Source organism: Poecilia formosa, unplaced genomic scaffold (assembly GCF_000485575.1).
Source record: "Poecilia formosa unplaced genomic scaffold, Poecilia_formosa-5.1.2 Scaffold24, whole genome shotgun sequence".
NCBI classification, from domain to species: domain Eukaryota; kingdom Metazoa; phylum Chordata; class Actinopteri; order Cyprinodontiformes; family Poeciliidae; genus Poecilia; species Poecilia formosa.
Genome location: NW_006799963.1, coordinates 565,956 through 580,653, shown reverse-complemented (window position 1 = coordinate 580,653; position 14,698 = coordinate 565,956). Strand labels below are relative to the sequence as shown.

The 14,698-nt window shown below is 36.3% G+C and overlaps 2 protein-coding genes across 3 annotated transcripts in view; both read left to right on the top strand.

Annotated features, from left to right (window-relative positions):
• Positions 1-3,285, top strand: part of LOC103135305 (sialic acid-binding Ig-like lectin 12) — a 20,705-nt gene extending 17,420 nt beyond the window's left edge. The window contains exons 4-8 of one of the 2 annotated variants that reach the window (XM_016669407.1): positions 532-831; positions 906-1,163; positions 1,388-1,475; positions 1,557-1,587; positions 2,933-3,285. In XM_016669407.1, coding sequence (XP_016524893.1) covers positions 532-831; positions 906-1,163; positions 1,388-1,475; positions 1,557-1,587; positions 2,933-2,986 — 731 coding nt within the window. In that variant the 3' untranslated portion in view covers positions 2,987-3,285. The remainder of the gene's footprint in view (positions 1-531; positions 832-905; positions 1,164-1,387; positions 1,476-1,556; positions 1,588-2,932) is intronic. The other variant, XM_016669406.1, reaches the window with a different exon arrangement.
• Positions 3,286-10,158: 6,873 nt separating this feature from the next.
• Positions 10,159-14,698, top strand: part of LOC103135337 (vascular cell adhesion protein 1-like) — an 8,025-nt gene continuing 3,485 nt past the window's right edge. The window contains exons 1-2 of the mRNA XM_016669398.1: positions 10,159-10,189; positions 11,397-11,438. Coding sequence (XP_016524884.1) covers positions 10,159-10,189; positions 11,397-11,438 — 73 coding nt within the window. The remainder of the gene's footprint in view (positions 10,190-11,396; positions 11,439-14,698) is intronic.

Sequence of the window (14,698 nt, the reverse complement as noted above, 5' to 3'; positions counted from 1 at the left end):
TATATATATATATATATATATAAAGCATGTACCAAGCTTTACACTTGCACTGTCAAAAGACATTAATTGAACAAACTTAATTAAATTGCTTCAACTGGTAACAAGTAATTCAATTACATTTATCCAACTAAATTTATTAAATAGTTAGATAGAAAAGTCGGTAATGACAGAGAGAAAGACATGCCGCTAAGGTTATCAGGCTGGAATCGAACTTACGACGACTGCATTGAGGACTAAGGTCTCCTTATGTGAGTTGTACTCTACCTCTGCACCAAAGTCAGTACAGCATCTGTTACTGATGACGCTTGCATCATGATAAAGTGCTGGATATGAACGAGGCATTGAACCTAATTGTTTCAAATACACTTTTGAAAGTGCACTCTAAGAAGTGTACTCTAGAAATACACTTTTTAGAGAGTACTCTATCCTAGTTGGTCAGATGTAGGATATGAAAATGGCATTGAACTCAATTGTTACTTTTTAGAGGGCTGCTTTGTTTATTAAAATGTGTAAATTGATGTGAAACCCCAGATTCTCCTTGGAGTCCCAGCATTAATGTTCCCTCTGACCTGAAGGAGCATCAGTCTGTCACTGTAACCTGCTCAGCTTTCACTCCCTGTCCACACTCACCTCCTGAACTCACCTGGACTCTCCAACAAGACTCTCTCAGACAAACAGAGAAAAACACAAATGGAACCTTTACAATTAAAATCCAGGAGAACATCACTCTGTCAGACACACATGATGGATACAACATCAGCTGTTCTGCCAGATATCCTGTGATTGGAGGAAACAAGACAGCAGAGACAGAAGTGACTCTCAGTGTTTCATGTAAGTGATCCTGTCAGCAGGTCATGGTTCAGCTGTTTGTGATCAATAAAGTTCATGTGTCTCATTTTTCTCAGATGCTCCTAAAGACACCTCAGCATCCATCAGTCCATCAGGTTTGGTGTCAGCAGGTAGCTGGGTGGAGCTGAGCTGCTCCAGCAGAGCCAAACCTCCACCCAGATTCACCTGGTTCAGGATCAGCAAATATGGAACCTTTAATGTGTCTGTAGGACAGGTTTTCAGCTTCTGTGTTACTGAGAGAGGAGAGTTTTACTGCATGGCTACAAATGATCTGGGTAATCAAAGGTCATCAGTGATCCTTCTTAGTATTAAAGGTAATTTGTGAACTTACATTCATCTTGTCAAGTTGTTCTTTAAGGCTGATTTTATTTGTTTTGTCATGTTTCAGTTTTCACGTTTTGTTGTCTGTGTAAAAATTACTCAATTAGTTCAGAATTTGTTTTGTAGAACAAATTTAAAAAGAGTAAAAACAATTGAGATTCAAATTATTTGCAGTAACAAAGAATTATGAGGATTTACTCTGGATTTCTCATCACAGAAGACCAAGTGTCTGAATTCCAGATCCTTAATATATTGAAGATCCTGAGCATTGTATTGCTCTGCATTAGCATCATCATCTTTGAGTGGTGAGATTCTCTTCTATGACTTGATACTGTGCAGCTGCTGTTAGATGTTGGTGTTTAAGGTAATACTTTTTGTCCTTTCAGCTGGTTCAGATTCTCCAAGAAACCAAAGAAGGTAAACTATCTGAGTTTTTTGTTTGCATTCTAACACTGCCAAATTATGTGAGATGAACTACAAAAATGTTAGGCAACATCTAAATCATCAGTGTTATATTTGTTGATAAAATGCCTTTTATAATATCTATGTCAATAGATTTCAGAAACACCAAAGGTGAATATCTAGTGTCCTTCTCATCTGCTCATGTAGTCCTTTACTATCAATGCTGAATAGTCTGCACAGATGTTCAACTCTATTTTATCCATTTATATTGTGCCCGTTCACAACAAGTGTTGTCTCAAGGCACTTTACAAAGAAATCAGTTTACAAAAATTTCAATTGAGCATGCATATCAAATAGTACAGTATGTACTGGGAGGAGGTCTGACTGTACACTAACCACCTCCATCCCTCCCCCGCTCTGTCGCTGGCGGCAACCTGCTAAAAGTTTCCCGTATTCTCAAATCCAAACATTGACAGATATGATATTTTATTTATAAGTAATTTTCACTATCAGTAATTCGTGTCTACCAGAGAATTCCTCTGGTCATTTTCTTTCATTAGAGCCCTCATTGAGGACTGTATGTTGAAGCACTGAGGAGTTACAGTCATTTGACGTTTGTGTATCAGGTGTTGTCCAAGTGTGCCATTTGGAGACTTCAAATGGCACACTTGGACAACACCTGTACATCCTCATAAATAAGCATGTCCAATATGACATTTCTTTTTGTGCTATTTTGATCAATCTTGAAATCCACGAGCAGAATATTTTATTCTACAGTTATTGTATTTTCCAATCCATACATTCAACACTCAATGTGTATCTACAAGACATAAAAATGAAAAATCTGGGTGAAGCAAAATTTTTCAATTGTTTTTGTGTTACAAATGTAATAGCTACAAAAAAAGTATTTTTGCAAAAATAGAAAATTTAGCTTGAAAAATAGAAATCGTCAAAAGATGTTTAAAATGGGACTTAAATGACATTCCTTGGCCAAAAAATAAATAAAATAAAAAATAAAAGAAATTATCAAACAAAAACACACTGAGATTCTTCACTTTATTATTGGAGGCCAATTTAATGCCGTCCAGATCAAGTGTTGAAGTTCAGCAGTTTCTTTTTCAGTTTTTATAATATTTAAACTTCTAAAATCACTTAGGAAGTGAGATGGTTTCCCTCACACACATCCATACATTGATGTTCAGTGTCATCAGGTAACATTAGGATTAAATGTGTTATTTTTTGTTTTTAGTTTGGAACACAGTGAGACTAAAACCAAAGAGACCAGCCTTTATTACCTCTGAAACAATTTGAGCTCATGTTAAATTTAGTCCAAAACACATTATCTGCTTCATGTCCACAGGAAACAAACGAGCCAATCTACGTCAACAACGTGATGATGACTGAAGCATCATGAGCCAAAAGGAGACCAAAAAGATGTCAAAGCCTCTTGACAGTGGGAGGATTTATTATTTCTATCCAACCATCTAGTTTCTCTGTCCAGTTGTTAAAGTTTGTGTCTCAAGAGGCGATTTCCTGTCTGCAAAGATGGTGAGAGGCTGGATACACTGTTGATCACATCTCCAGTCATTGTGTTTAGAAATGATTTATTATTTCTTGATGCTTGTTTCTGCATTTAGATGTGATGATAATGATACTTATGGAGTAAATAGCAATGCTTTTATGGATCACTGAGCGATTAAAATAGCCTTAAAGATGCTAAAACATAAATAGGTTGTGGAAGTGAAGCAGAACTTTTGCTGAATGTAAAGGTTTTGTCTCTAAACAGGTGAAGTAGATTTATTTTTAATAGATGGTTTTCTCTTTATTACTGCTTCATACAGGCACGTGTGCTTTTAATTTTTTTACTGATTTTAAAAAAAGTGATACTGGATATTGACATGAAATGTGAAGCATAAAATCTCACCAGTCGTGTATTTTTTCTGTTTCAGTTGATTAAATGATATCGATTTTAATCAGGTGTTTTTTGTTGCTATCAGTGCATGAAATCATTGTCATGAAGGCAGAACAACTGTAGCTACATATATACATTGACGTAAACACAAACTCTTTTCCTTGACTCTGTACATTGTAACATTGTATTTGAAAAGAGTGAATATAACTTAACTTTGGTCATGATTTTGTAACACTCAACCAAAGTCCATTGAATTTTTGGATGTATAGTGAATTACAGTGCCTAGATACAGTGAGTATTTAGTTTATTTACTTTGGATCAACATTATTAGCTTTTTCTTCTTTTGCTCTTTCCTTTATTTTTTTTTTGTATTTCCTTTTAATTCATGTAAAGCACTTTGTATTGCCTTGTTGCTGAAAATGTGCCATATAAATAAAATTACCTTTGCCTTTAATCACATGAATTTAATGTATTTTTTTTACTCAGTGCTTGATTTAAATGAGTTGGAGACCTTTTGAGATAAAAGCGTTTTAAAAATCTACGTTTTGTCTACATTGTAAAGAAAAAACGCCTTTAGTTTACTGTAAAATACCAGCTGTGGTTGAAGGAATTTTACCGTATTTATAGGGCTAAACTTCAGCAACCACAGCTGCTGATATTTTACCATAAATTAGATAAGTTTTTTTTTCTTCCTTTTTTTCTTTTACAGTATACTTAGATCAGGTCCTAAGCGCTGGTGGACATGTCGTCTTCCTGTCTTCCTTCTTGCATTAATCAATAAAGTGCTGGCTGAGTGGAAATCACTGATTTGCTGTGTGGTAGCTGAAAGTGACCCATTGTTTTTCTTTTCTGTCTTTTAAGTTAGAAATAGACAAATAAGCATTTGCTTCCTAATCCTGACTCTGGTGGACTTTAACCAGCCACTAGGGGTCAGCATTATCAACTACAGAGGGAGAGTTACACTTAGATTAAATCCATTTATAATTTATGGCATAACTTCATAAGGGATTTAGATTTTATTTTATTGCGGGGCATCAGTAGAAGTAGAATCGAATGACATAAATTGAAAAACTTAAAGGGTTGTTACTACTTTTGCAGAGAACAATAATCAGACAATAGATCTGACTACCATGCTTGGTTATTCTACTTTATTTATTTACTTCTGTTTCTCTAGTGAAATTGTTTGTTTTTCTTTTGGTGACAGAAAATACGTTTCAACCAGAATGGAAAATGTTTTGCACTTATTCATGACATTCTCACCAAATCTTTAAAAAGGGGTTTACAAACTTTTTATGAACCCCAGCACACACTGACGTTTAAGGAGGATTCAGTGTTTCTGGTAATCCTACAATAGATGCTGGAGGACTCTCATAGCTGTGAGGTTAGTTGGATAAACTACCACCTGACTGCAGCAAAGCCACAAATCCAGCGTTGCTATCCCCACTTACCGTACATGTGATGCAATTGAAGCTCTTGTCTACTCTGAAGTCTCCTGTTGATATATCCTGTTTGCTTCATCAGCTTTTGTGTCATTACTTCTCCTTATGGGTTAAAAATGAAGCAAATTTAATAAACTATGCTCAGCAAATCTGATCAAACTTATCTACATCGATTCCTGAGCAGACTAACCCCCTATTCCATGTCTAAATATTCAAACTGTTGTTCAGCACAGTAAGTCAGTAAGTTAAAATGTGTGTGTGTGTGTGTGTGTGTGTGTGTGTGTGTGTGTGTGTGTGTGTGTGTGTGTGTGTGTTTACAGGAGCTCATACATATTCTGACAGCCAAATTAAAACCAGCCAACATCCTTCTTTTTTTAAAGAAGAAGTTAATATAAATATAGCCGTGGGCTTCAAAACTGCTGGTTTTTAGAAAAAGAGAAGCGAGTTCCTGTTCTGCTGCTCATCAGCTGAACTTCACACTTTACATCATTTACAGGTAATTTCTCAAAATATTGTAGCTTCAGGTTATTCAGATGAGATTTCTTTAGCAGTTTTTTATTGCATTTTTTTCATACCATAACTAATAAACTGCCATGTCTATGTTTAAGGAACCTGTCCTCTTTCTAATGGGCAATTTACTTATTTTTTTGCATTCTATACTGAAATTGTGAACATTTAAAGATACATGTGGTTTTGCTTATTTTTTCAACACATCAAACTGACATTTAAGTTCCCAATTTTGCTGCCTTACTCAGAAATGACTGTTTTGTAACAAAAATATGAACCCATAATTCCCAGGTATTTTAATCCATTTCTAAGAGAGCTGACAGAGGAGAGTCTGATGGCAGCTCTGTCTGTGAACCTGCTGGCAATACTGAGTGTCTTCTTTCTTCCAGGTTTGTTTAATTCTTTTCACTTGGAGACATTACATGAAATGTTTCATCCCAACATTGTTTTTATTCTCCACAAATAAAATGCTGCAGCTGAACTGGAGTTTCCAGCTCATAAAATGTGTCTGCAGTCAATGTTTTCTTCATGTTACGCCATTATTAATCTGTTTTTACAGGTAACTTCGCTGGTTGTCCTGATCCAGTCCTTCGTGCTAGTGCACCTTGTCAGAATGTAGCTCTGAATGGATCTTGTTTGCAAATCCCATGTAGCTTCAGCTCAACACATGACACATATAACATCAGTAGATGACATGGAGTTTGGTTGAAAAATATCACCAATTTCAATGTTAAACCAAGCGCTGTTATTTTCAACAGGAGTCAGTCAGTTAACACCTATTCAGTGAAAATGACTGGAAACCTGAGTGAGGAAAGTTGCACCACTGTGTTTCCTGATTTAAATACGAGTTATACTGACACATACTACCTTCGCGTTGAGAACTGGCCATTTATGGCAACAGATGTTTGTCGTCCTCTTCAGCTAAAAGTAAGAGGTAAGACAATTTTTTAAATTTATCGTACTTAACTGCAATGTTGTTAAAAAGTACTGTATTTCTGATAATTAGAACTATTTTTCACTCAAAGTGTTTTTCTCTGAAATGATATTTACAGATCTCAAAGACAAAGAAAAAACATTGAAAATAGGAAAGACAATGAAACACTATCAAAAGATGATCTGCTTTCACAAGAATGAGTTTACATACAAGAAAAAAACAACTACTATCAATTACTAGTCATTTCCTTCAAAAGAAAATCCAATTGGTATTCAAAGCCTTTGTCAGGTTCTGGGTTTTTCCTTTAAGAGAGGTGTCTCTCCCCTTCGGCTCCCCGTTGGGGAGTGGCCTGGAGTGGAGCTGCACGCCTGTAGCTCGTTGGATCATCAGTCAGGAGAGGATTTAAGGAGCTACCAGACCTCTCCTCTCCGCTGGATGATTATCCCTTCACGGTAGTCTCTAGCTTGTTAAGCCTTCCCCTGTGAAACGCTAGCATTGTATTTGAACTTCTTGAGAAAACCTCTCTGCCTGTTGTCAGCCTTCCTCACTTGTTCCCTGTTTCTCATTTCCAGATAGTAGCCAACTTCCATTGGCAAATCTGCCTGCCGCTCTCAGAACCGCACCAGCCTGCGGTAAGCTAATCACTCCTGTTAACCCATCCAACTTTTTGTCCACCTCTGGCCAGATCATTGACCTGTTTTCTCCGCTTCCAGGCGAGACTGGGACCTATACCTAAGAATCATCTACAAGACATTGTGATAGCTTTTTCTAATAAACATTTACTCACCAGTAATCTCCGGGCTTGATTCTGCATGTGGGTTTGAAGTCTACCATCCATTATGACAGCCTTTTCATAATAACCAACCAGCTTTTTAAAACTACATTTCCTTTCCTATTTTAGCAATTAATTTGATGTATTTTAGTGATGAACTCAAGGGGTTGAATTGTACCCCAAGAGTAAGCTTATATTTTCATATATCTATAGATCAAAACTTGACTGACGGAACACAAATTGCTACTTCAAAAAAATTCTGACGATGATCTTGATACATAATCCACATATTACACATATAATCAATAGGAAATGAACATAAAGATAAAACAAATGAACAGAAAAATGAAACACCTATGAGATTAAACATTTTTCCTAGTATTTTTTTTGTCTTCAGGACAAAAATGATTCAAACTTTTAGTCAGTTATTGTTAAAAAAAATGTAGGAACATTTCACCTAAGAGTACATATGTCCTGTTTGAGAAATATAAACCTACTGAAAACTGTTGAGGTTTCTTTATGCACATTTTACAGATGCTTCTTTTTATCTTGTTGGTTTGATGTGAAACCCCAGATTCTCCTTGGAGTCCCAGCATTAATGTTCCCTCTGACCTGAAGGAGCATCAGTCTGTCACTGTAACCTGCTCAGCTTTCACTCCCTGTCCACACTCACCTCCTCAACTCACCTGGAATCTCCAACAAGACTCTTTCAGACAAACAGAGAAAAACACAGATGGAACCTTTACAACTAAAATCCAGGAGAACATCACTCTGTCAGACACACATGATGGATACAACATCAGATGTTCTGCCAGATATCCTGTGATTGGAGGAAGCAAGACAGCAGAGACAGAAGTGACTCTCAGTGTTTCATGTAAGTGATCCTGTCAGCAGGTCATGGTTCAGCTGTTTGTGATCAATAAAGTTCATGTGTCTCATTTTCCTCAAATGCTCCTAGAAACACCTCAGCATCCATCAGTTCATCAGATTTGGTGTCAGCAGGTAGCTGGGTGGAGCTGAGCTGCTCCAGCAGAGCCAAACCTTTAATGTGACTTTAATGTGTCTGTGGGTCCGGCTTACTTCAATGCCACTGAGGGAGGAGAGTATTACTGTGTGGCTACAAATGATCTGGGTAATGAGATATCTTCCAGTGTTTGTCCTGGAATTAAAGGTAATGGTTTTCTGCTTTTGTTTTAGATTCTGCATTTCTTTAAAACTGCATTAGGTAACATTTATTAAAAATATATATATATTTGATATTTCTTAAAGCAATCCCTTTATACTGACAGTCTGAGACAGATAATTTGTCTAAATGTGAAAACAATAAACATAAAAAATCAAGCTCCTCTGCCTCCTACCTGTGGTCCTACTGCTATCTACAGAAATGCAACCCAGTCAGAAACAACCAATGAGAGAAAGGAGGAAGGTCTTAGGGCTGTCCATCATGTTCATGTATGCATTGCCCAAAATTACTATCTTACTACAGCTGTGTGGAGAAACAATGTGCTTCTAAAGGAAAACTGATTAGGATAGAATTGAAATGTTTGTGCAATAGCAGAGAAATGACAAACAATTACAGCAATTTGATTCACAGAATGATAAAATTAAGTACATATAAAAGGAGAATAATGTATAAAAATATGACACAATAAGGACAAAATTCTAACATAAATATCATGTAGTCATAAATACTGTTCTCCAATCCAGAAAATCAACTGAGTTGAATAATTCAAAAAGTTACACATGTCCATGTCTTCTTGAGCATTAGAAGCCAAACTATTGACCACTGGTGACAGGAAAAATCTCTGCAACGGTAAAGTTGTGCAGATACCAGCATGTATGTAAACACTTACTAGGTTTGATGGGAGTTCTGATGGTTGTAAAGCCTAACAGCTGCTGGGAGGAAGGATCTCATGTTTGACTGCCAGGACATGGTGACAGTTTTAACACCTATTCAGTGAAAATGACTGGAAACCTGAGTGAGGAAAGTCCCAGCATTAATGTTCCCTCTGACCTGAAGGAGCATCAGTCTGTCACTGTAACCTGCTCAACAGCATTTTTGTGACAACACATTTTTCTTCCACATGTTTTCTCTGTCCTGTACATCAGATTTTGCACAGATTAATGGGCTTTATTATTCCTTATTTTAACAATGGATTTCTTCTTGGCACTCATCCATAAAGGACATGTCTGAGAAGTCCACACCTAATAAATGAATAATAACCAAATCCTTCCACCTTAAGTTGCAAACCTTATTCTGGTGGGTTTGAAGTTGTGCTATGCACCGCTAAACTCAATGTTCTAGTAGAGAAAAACATCATCATAATAATAAACTGATTTTGTTTTACACTTAGGATTAAATCATAATGTATGTAAATAATCTTCCTATGTAATTGAAGTGTATTATCATTTCTGAATGGGAATTTTATTTCATTGTCTTATAGTTCCTTGAGATGACTTTTTGCTTTGAAATTATGCATAAAAATAACACATATTGAAACAAATCAGAAAGTTAATACACAGATATGATTTTCCTTATCTGTGTTGTACACCATGGCAGACAATGTGTTTGAAAGGCTAACATCCTCTTTCATAAAAGAGGAAGGATAAATAGCACTTGTCAGCTCTGACCTAAAATTGATTTTCAAACACAGAAGTTGCTCTTGCGATATTTTGCTCATTAGGTCAAATTCCCACAGAGCCAGATTTAGATTTTTCTTGCGGTTTTATCTGCACGTTATTCAAGTGTCGATACGTTTTTGTGACAACACGTTTTTCCAGTCTTTTTCTTTACTATAAAAACTGCATTTGTTTATCTGAGAAAGTTGCTTTTTAATACTACACACAAGTTATTATTTAAAAGCTCAAGCGATTTTTGAGCTCTGTGTCATGTAGCGCAACTCCTACCAAAAATGACCATTAACTGCATGTTTTAGTGATAAATAAGAAAACTTACAAAGATTTTGGCAGAGTAAGACAACAGCAGCGACAGCAGGGAAAACCGATGAAGCAGTGGAGAACAATGAGGATAACAAGGCCGAAATACTCTGAGAGTAACAGATTGAGGGAAGATGACAGATAACAAGCAAAATCTAAGAGAGCAACTAGATGCACAGTTGACAAATTTAATGGACTTTTAATACAAGTTTTAATGCAATTTTGCATTAAACGTGTAATTATTTACCGAATCAATACAATTTTATTTGCATAGCATATTTCAGCAGCAAGGCATTTCAAGGTGCTTTACATAATTAAAGAAAAAATAACAGCATGTGACATTGAATTAACAGTAAGAAAGAGAAAGAGATTTTGAAAAGAAAAAGATAAAAACATAATTTTGTTACGGAATTTAAGCGCCTGTCGTCGCCGGACTCCGCCGTCCGTTTAACGCGTGTATTAATGACACTTCATGACAACAGTCGTAAACATTCATGAAAACTCCTTCATGTTTACGTCATGTCAGTTTTATTCACACCACGTCGAATATAGTGTTACCAAATTTTCATACAATGACATTACTCAGAGGTGCTTTTAGTCTGAGGGTTATCTGGAAATAAAAGACAAAAAAACCCAAAAAACAAAAAAAAAACATCTGGAGCATTTGCATTCTGAAGAGAAAGTTCAGCTCTTTTCTTTTTGCAGCAGTTTTATTAAAATGTTAAACAGCATTATCACTTCTCCAAAAATGATGACAAAGCCTGTGTCGATGCTTTTTGTAGCATATCAGTGAGCTGAAATCAAACAGGTTTCTTTCAGTAGAGCCATGTACAGTTTGAAGGAGCTTGAATTTCAGTGCAAAGGGAAGTAATGTAAATTTTTTCTCTTGACAGTCACACATGAGCTTTGTTCTCGGCACTGACTAACATTTTGGCCTGCTTGAGTTAGACAGACACTAAAGTCGGTGAAGTACCACAGACAGGACTTCTACACTGGAAATGGAAATAGAAGAAAATATTTTTTTTGTGCATCAATAATTCCTGAAAGACTTTATTGGAGTAAATTATATCCAACCATTGCAGTACAACCCTGAACCGACAGAGAGACATTAAGGTAAGGATTGAGTTAAAACTCTTCAGATTTGGACTCTGATGATCAAGACCGCCATAGTCAACAAGACCAAGTTGGGAACCTAGAAAAATGAGCTTGAGAAAAGCTCCTCATTTCTATACAAGAGCAGAAAAAGTAACAATTGGTTGGATTTATTTATATTTTGCCCTGATCGCCAATGACATATTTAATGTAATGGCTGTTGTTCTGCAGCTGTTAATGCCACAAACACATTAATCAGCTGTAAACAAATCAGTAAGCTCTATGTATCAATCATTAGTACTTTAGCAGTCTTTATATGATTAATTTTATAACATGATAAAAGTTTATCAGTTTTAACTGTTTTATTTCAACACTAGACAGTGAATATAGCTAAATTTGGATGTTTGAAAGAAAATATAGATTTTGCTTTGGTTAGATGAACCTCGAAATTAACTAACCCTTACAAAAATAAAACAAATGTTCCTTACATTGTAAAATCCCCTGTCTGTTCCTTATCTTCATATTAACACTGTTATTCAACACACAGTGAATATCAGTTACATGTTACAAGGAAGTCGTCAGTCAAATAGACTCTTATAAGCTAATGCTACACCAAACTTCCTCTTTTACAGATGAGGAAGAAAACCATACGGCTTCTTGATTTCATACAACATCGGCTTTTAAACAGAGAAGTTTCTTTTTTTGATCTTCTGCTCAGCTGCCAAAATTTATACTCTCCTTAATTTGAAGTAATTTTGTTACAGGTGTTGATTCATTGGGTAAGAACCTTTTTTTTTTTTTTTTAGCAACGTTTAAAGTAATAAATTACTTTTTTTGCGATAAAAGACTGTTGAAATTAGTGATGAACTATACTTGACTTTGCTTGGATGTTTTTCATTTAGTTTAACCACTTCTGAGAAAGAGCCTTTGATTTCCATCCTTTCTAACACAGTACTATCGGTATATTCTTGTTTATAATATGTCAGTTTTAATTTGCTGCCAAATAATTTATCCAAAATATACTTTGATTTAAAAACTGAAAAGTGTTTTTCTGAGGTCTTCTCCAATTTGACAGACGAAGGACAACTATCAGTCTGATGGCTCTGACTGAGAACATGCTGACAGTCAACATGTTACTGATTGTCTTCTTTCTTCCAGGTGAGATGTTTGTTCACTTCCTTTCATTTGAAGAATGTCAGACATCACATGAAACATTTCTTGTCTAAGATATTTGATCATGATCCTGCTTAAAGTCTCCAAATGTAACATGATGCAGCTAATCTGGAGTTTGAGGATCATGAAGTTTTCCTGTTGGCAGATTTTGATCTTTATGTTCATTATCGGTCTGGTTTTCAGGTGCTTTGGCTAATAACTGTGGTGGTCAAACACCAGCCCTCAACATCACTACACGGAAATACATGGAAGCTCTGATTGGATCTTGTTTGCAAATCCCATGTACCTATGAAACAGAGGATCCTAGATATGACAGCAGTAAAACTATCTATGGAGTTTGGATGAAAGGTGGTGTAAATTTTGGGTCCAATCCAAGCATCGTTATTTTCAACAGCAGTGGGTCAGTTAACAACAAATATTCACTGAATATGACTGGAAACCTGAAAGAGAAAAACTGCACCACTCTGTTTCCTGATATACAAACAAGTCATGAAGGCAAATATTACTTCAGAGTTGAGAAAGGTGACTACAGGGGAACAGCTTGTGCTGATCCTCTTCACATAACAGTTAAAGGTAAGAACATTTTAATTTTATTGTAGCAAAACAGAATTGCTTGACTTTCACTTGACTTTCCAAATCTATCAAAATGTTGGTGGTCTTTAGTGTTTGAAAGTTTACTTTAATTCTTTCCTATAAAATACAACACACNGATGGAGACATTAATGTGTCTGTGGGTCCGGCTTACTTCAACGCCACTGAGGGAGGAGAGTATTACTGTGTGGCTTCAAATGATCTGGGTAATCAAACGTCATCCAGACTCTGTGTTGGAATCAAAGGTAACTGTTTTTTGCTTCATGTTTCAGATTATTTTTAGAAGTTTGTTTCCTAATGAAACGTGAGGTGCTGAATGGAAAGAGACAGATTCATATTACCAGTTTCTTTTGACCTAAGCAGATCTATAGGTCTGCTTTCACCAGAGATGTCAGTGACAGACCACTTTTTTCAGTAACGAGTAATCTAACGAGTTGCCATTTCAAATCCAGTAGTCAGATTATAGTTACTTAACGAAAACACTTTGCGTTACTATTTTCTTTTGTAATTTAATTTTATTTCCTCTACGCGTCTTGGGGAGCGACCGCGGTGTCTATGCGACAGAAACAAACAATAGAGGGAAAAAGGAGATGAGCATTTTGTTGCTGGAAAAACAGGAAATATTTTGAGTTTCGCTCTCCAAGTCCGATTATTATGAGCAGCTTTGGGCTTGTTTTTTTCTAAAGTTGCTTGCAGATTTATTGAGTCGCGGGCTCCGCTTTTTGGGCTTGGAAATAAGCAGACATAAACCCGATAATGTGTCTGACATCCAGTTAGTTTTAGTCATGCTCTCCCTGTCCATCATCTACATCAGCGTCCCGCTGCGTCTTTGTTAATATCGAGTTAATATATGACCTCTGAATGACGTCGAGCTTCGCGTAGCGCTCCAGAAAACTGCAAACATTGAGACTAATATGAACAACGAAATAAATGTGTAAACAGCCACGAATGAATGTGTCCGTAAAGTTGTGCAACTAAACGCCATTATAATTATTAATATTAAGGTAAATGTCACAAATCTGTGCAGCAGGATATCTGAGTTGTGGAGCCACAGGAGGAGCGTTGTGAGCTGCGCTCTGACAACAAACGCAGGGCCGTAACGGACAACCTGGATGCTGGGGCAGGGAGGTGTTGTGGGGCCTAAAATCCTATTTACAGTTTTCCAGACAATAGTGGAACACACAAAAATTACAAAAGTTTGGTACTGTTGTAACCATTAAACAATCTCCCCTTCAGTTCAACTATATAAGTGGAGACACATTATTGATGTTACCATTATAAAATAACTTGCAATTAAATATTGGCAAAGATCAATGTGATTTTCACAGGTTGCGGAGCGTTGTTGTTAGCAGCTGCAGAAAGCAACAAAAAACTTACTTTTAATGTAACTTAGTTACTTTCCAAATCAAGTAATCAGTAATCTAACTAAGTTACTTTTTCAAGGAGTAAACAGTAATCCAATTGAAGTTACTTTTTCAAAGTAACTAAGCCGTCACTGGCTTTCACCAATATATTACTTTGCATGTTTTGTAAAATGTGTTTTAATTTAAAACCGCAGATTCTCCTTGGAGTCCCAGCATTAATGTTCCCTCTGACCTGAAGGGAGCATCAGTCTGTCACTGTAACCTGCTCAGCTTTCACTCCCTGTCCACACTCACCTCCTCAACTCACCTGGAATCTCCAACAAGACTCTCTCAGACAAACAGAGGAAAACACAGATGGAACCTTTACAACTAAAATCCAGGAGAACATCACTCTGTCAGACACAC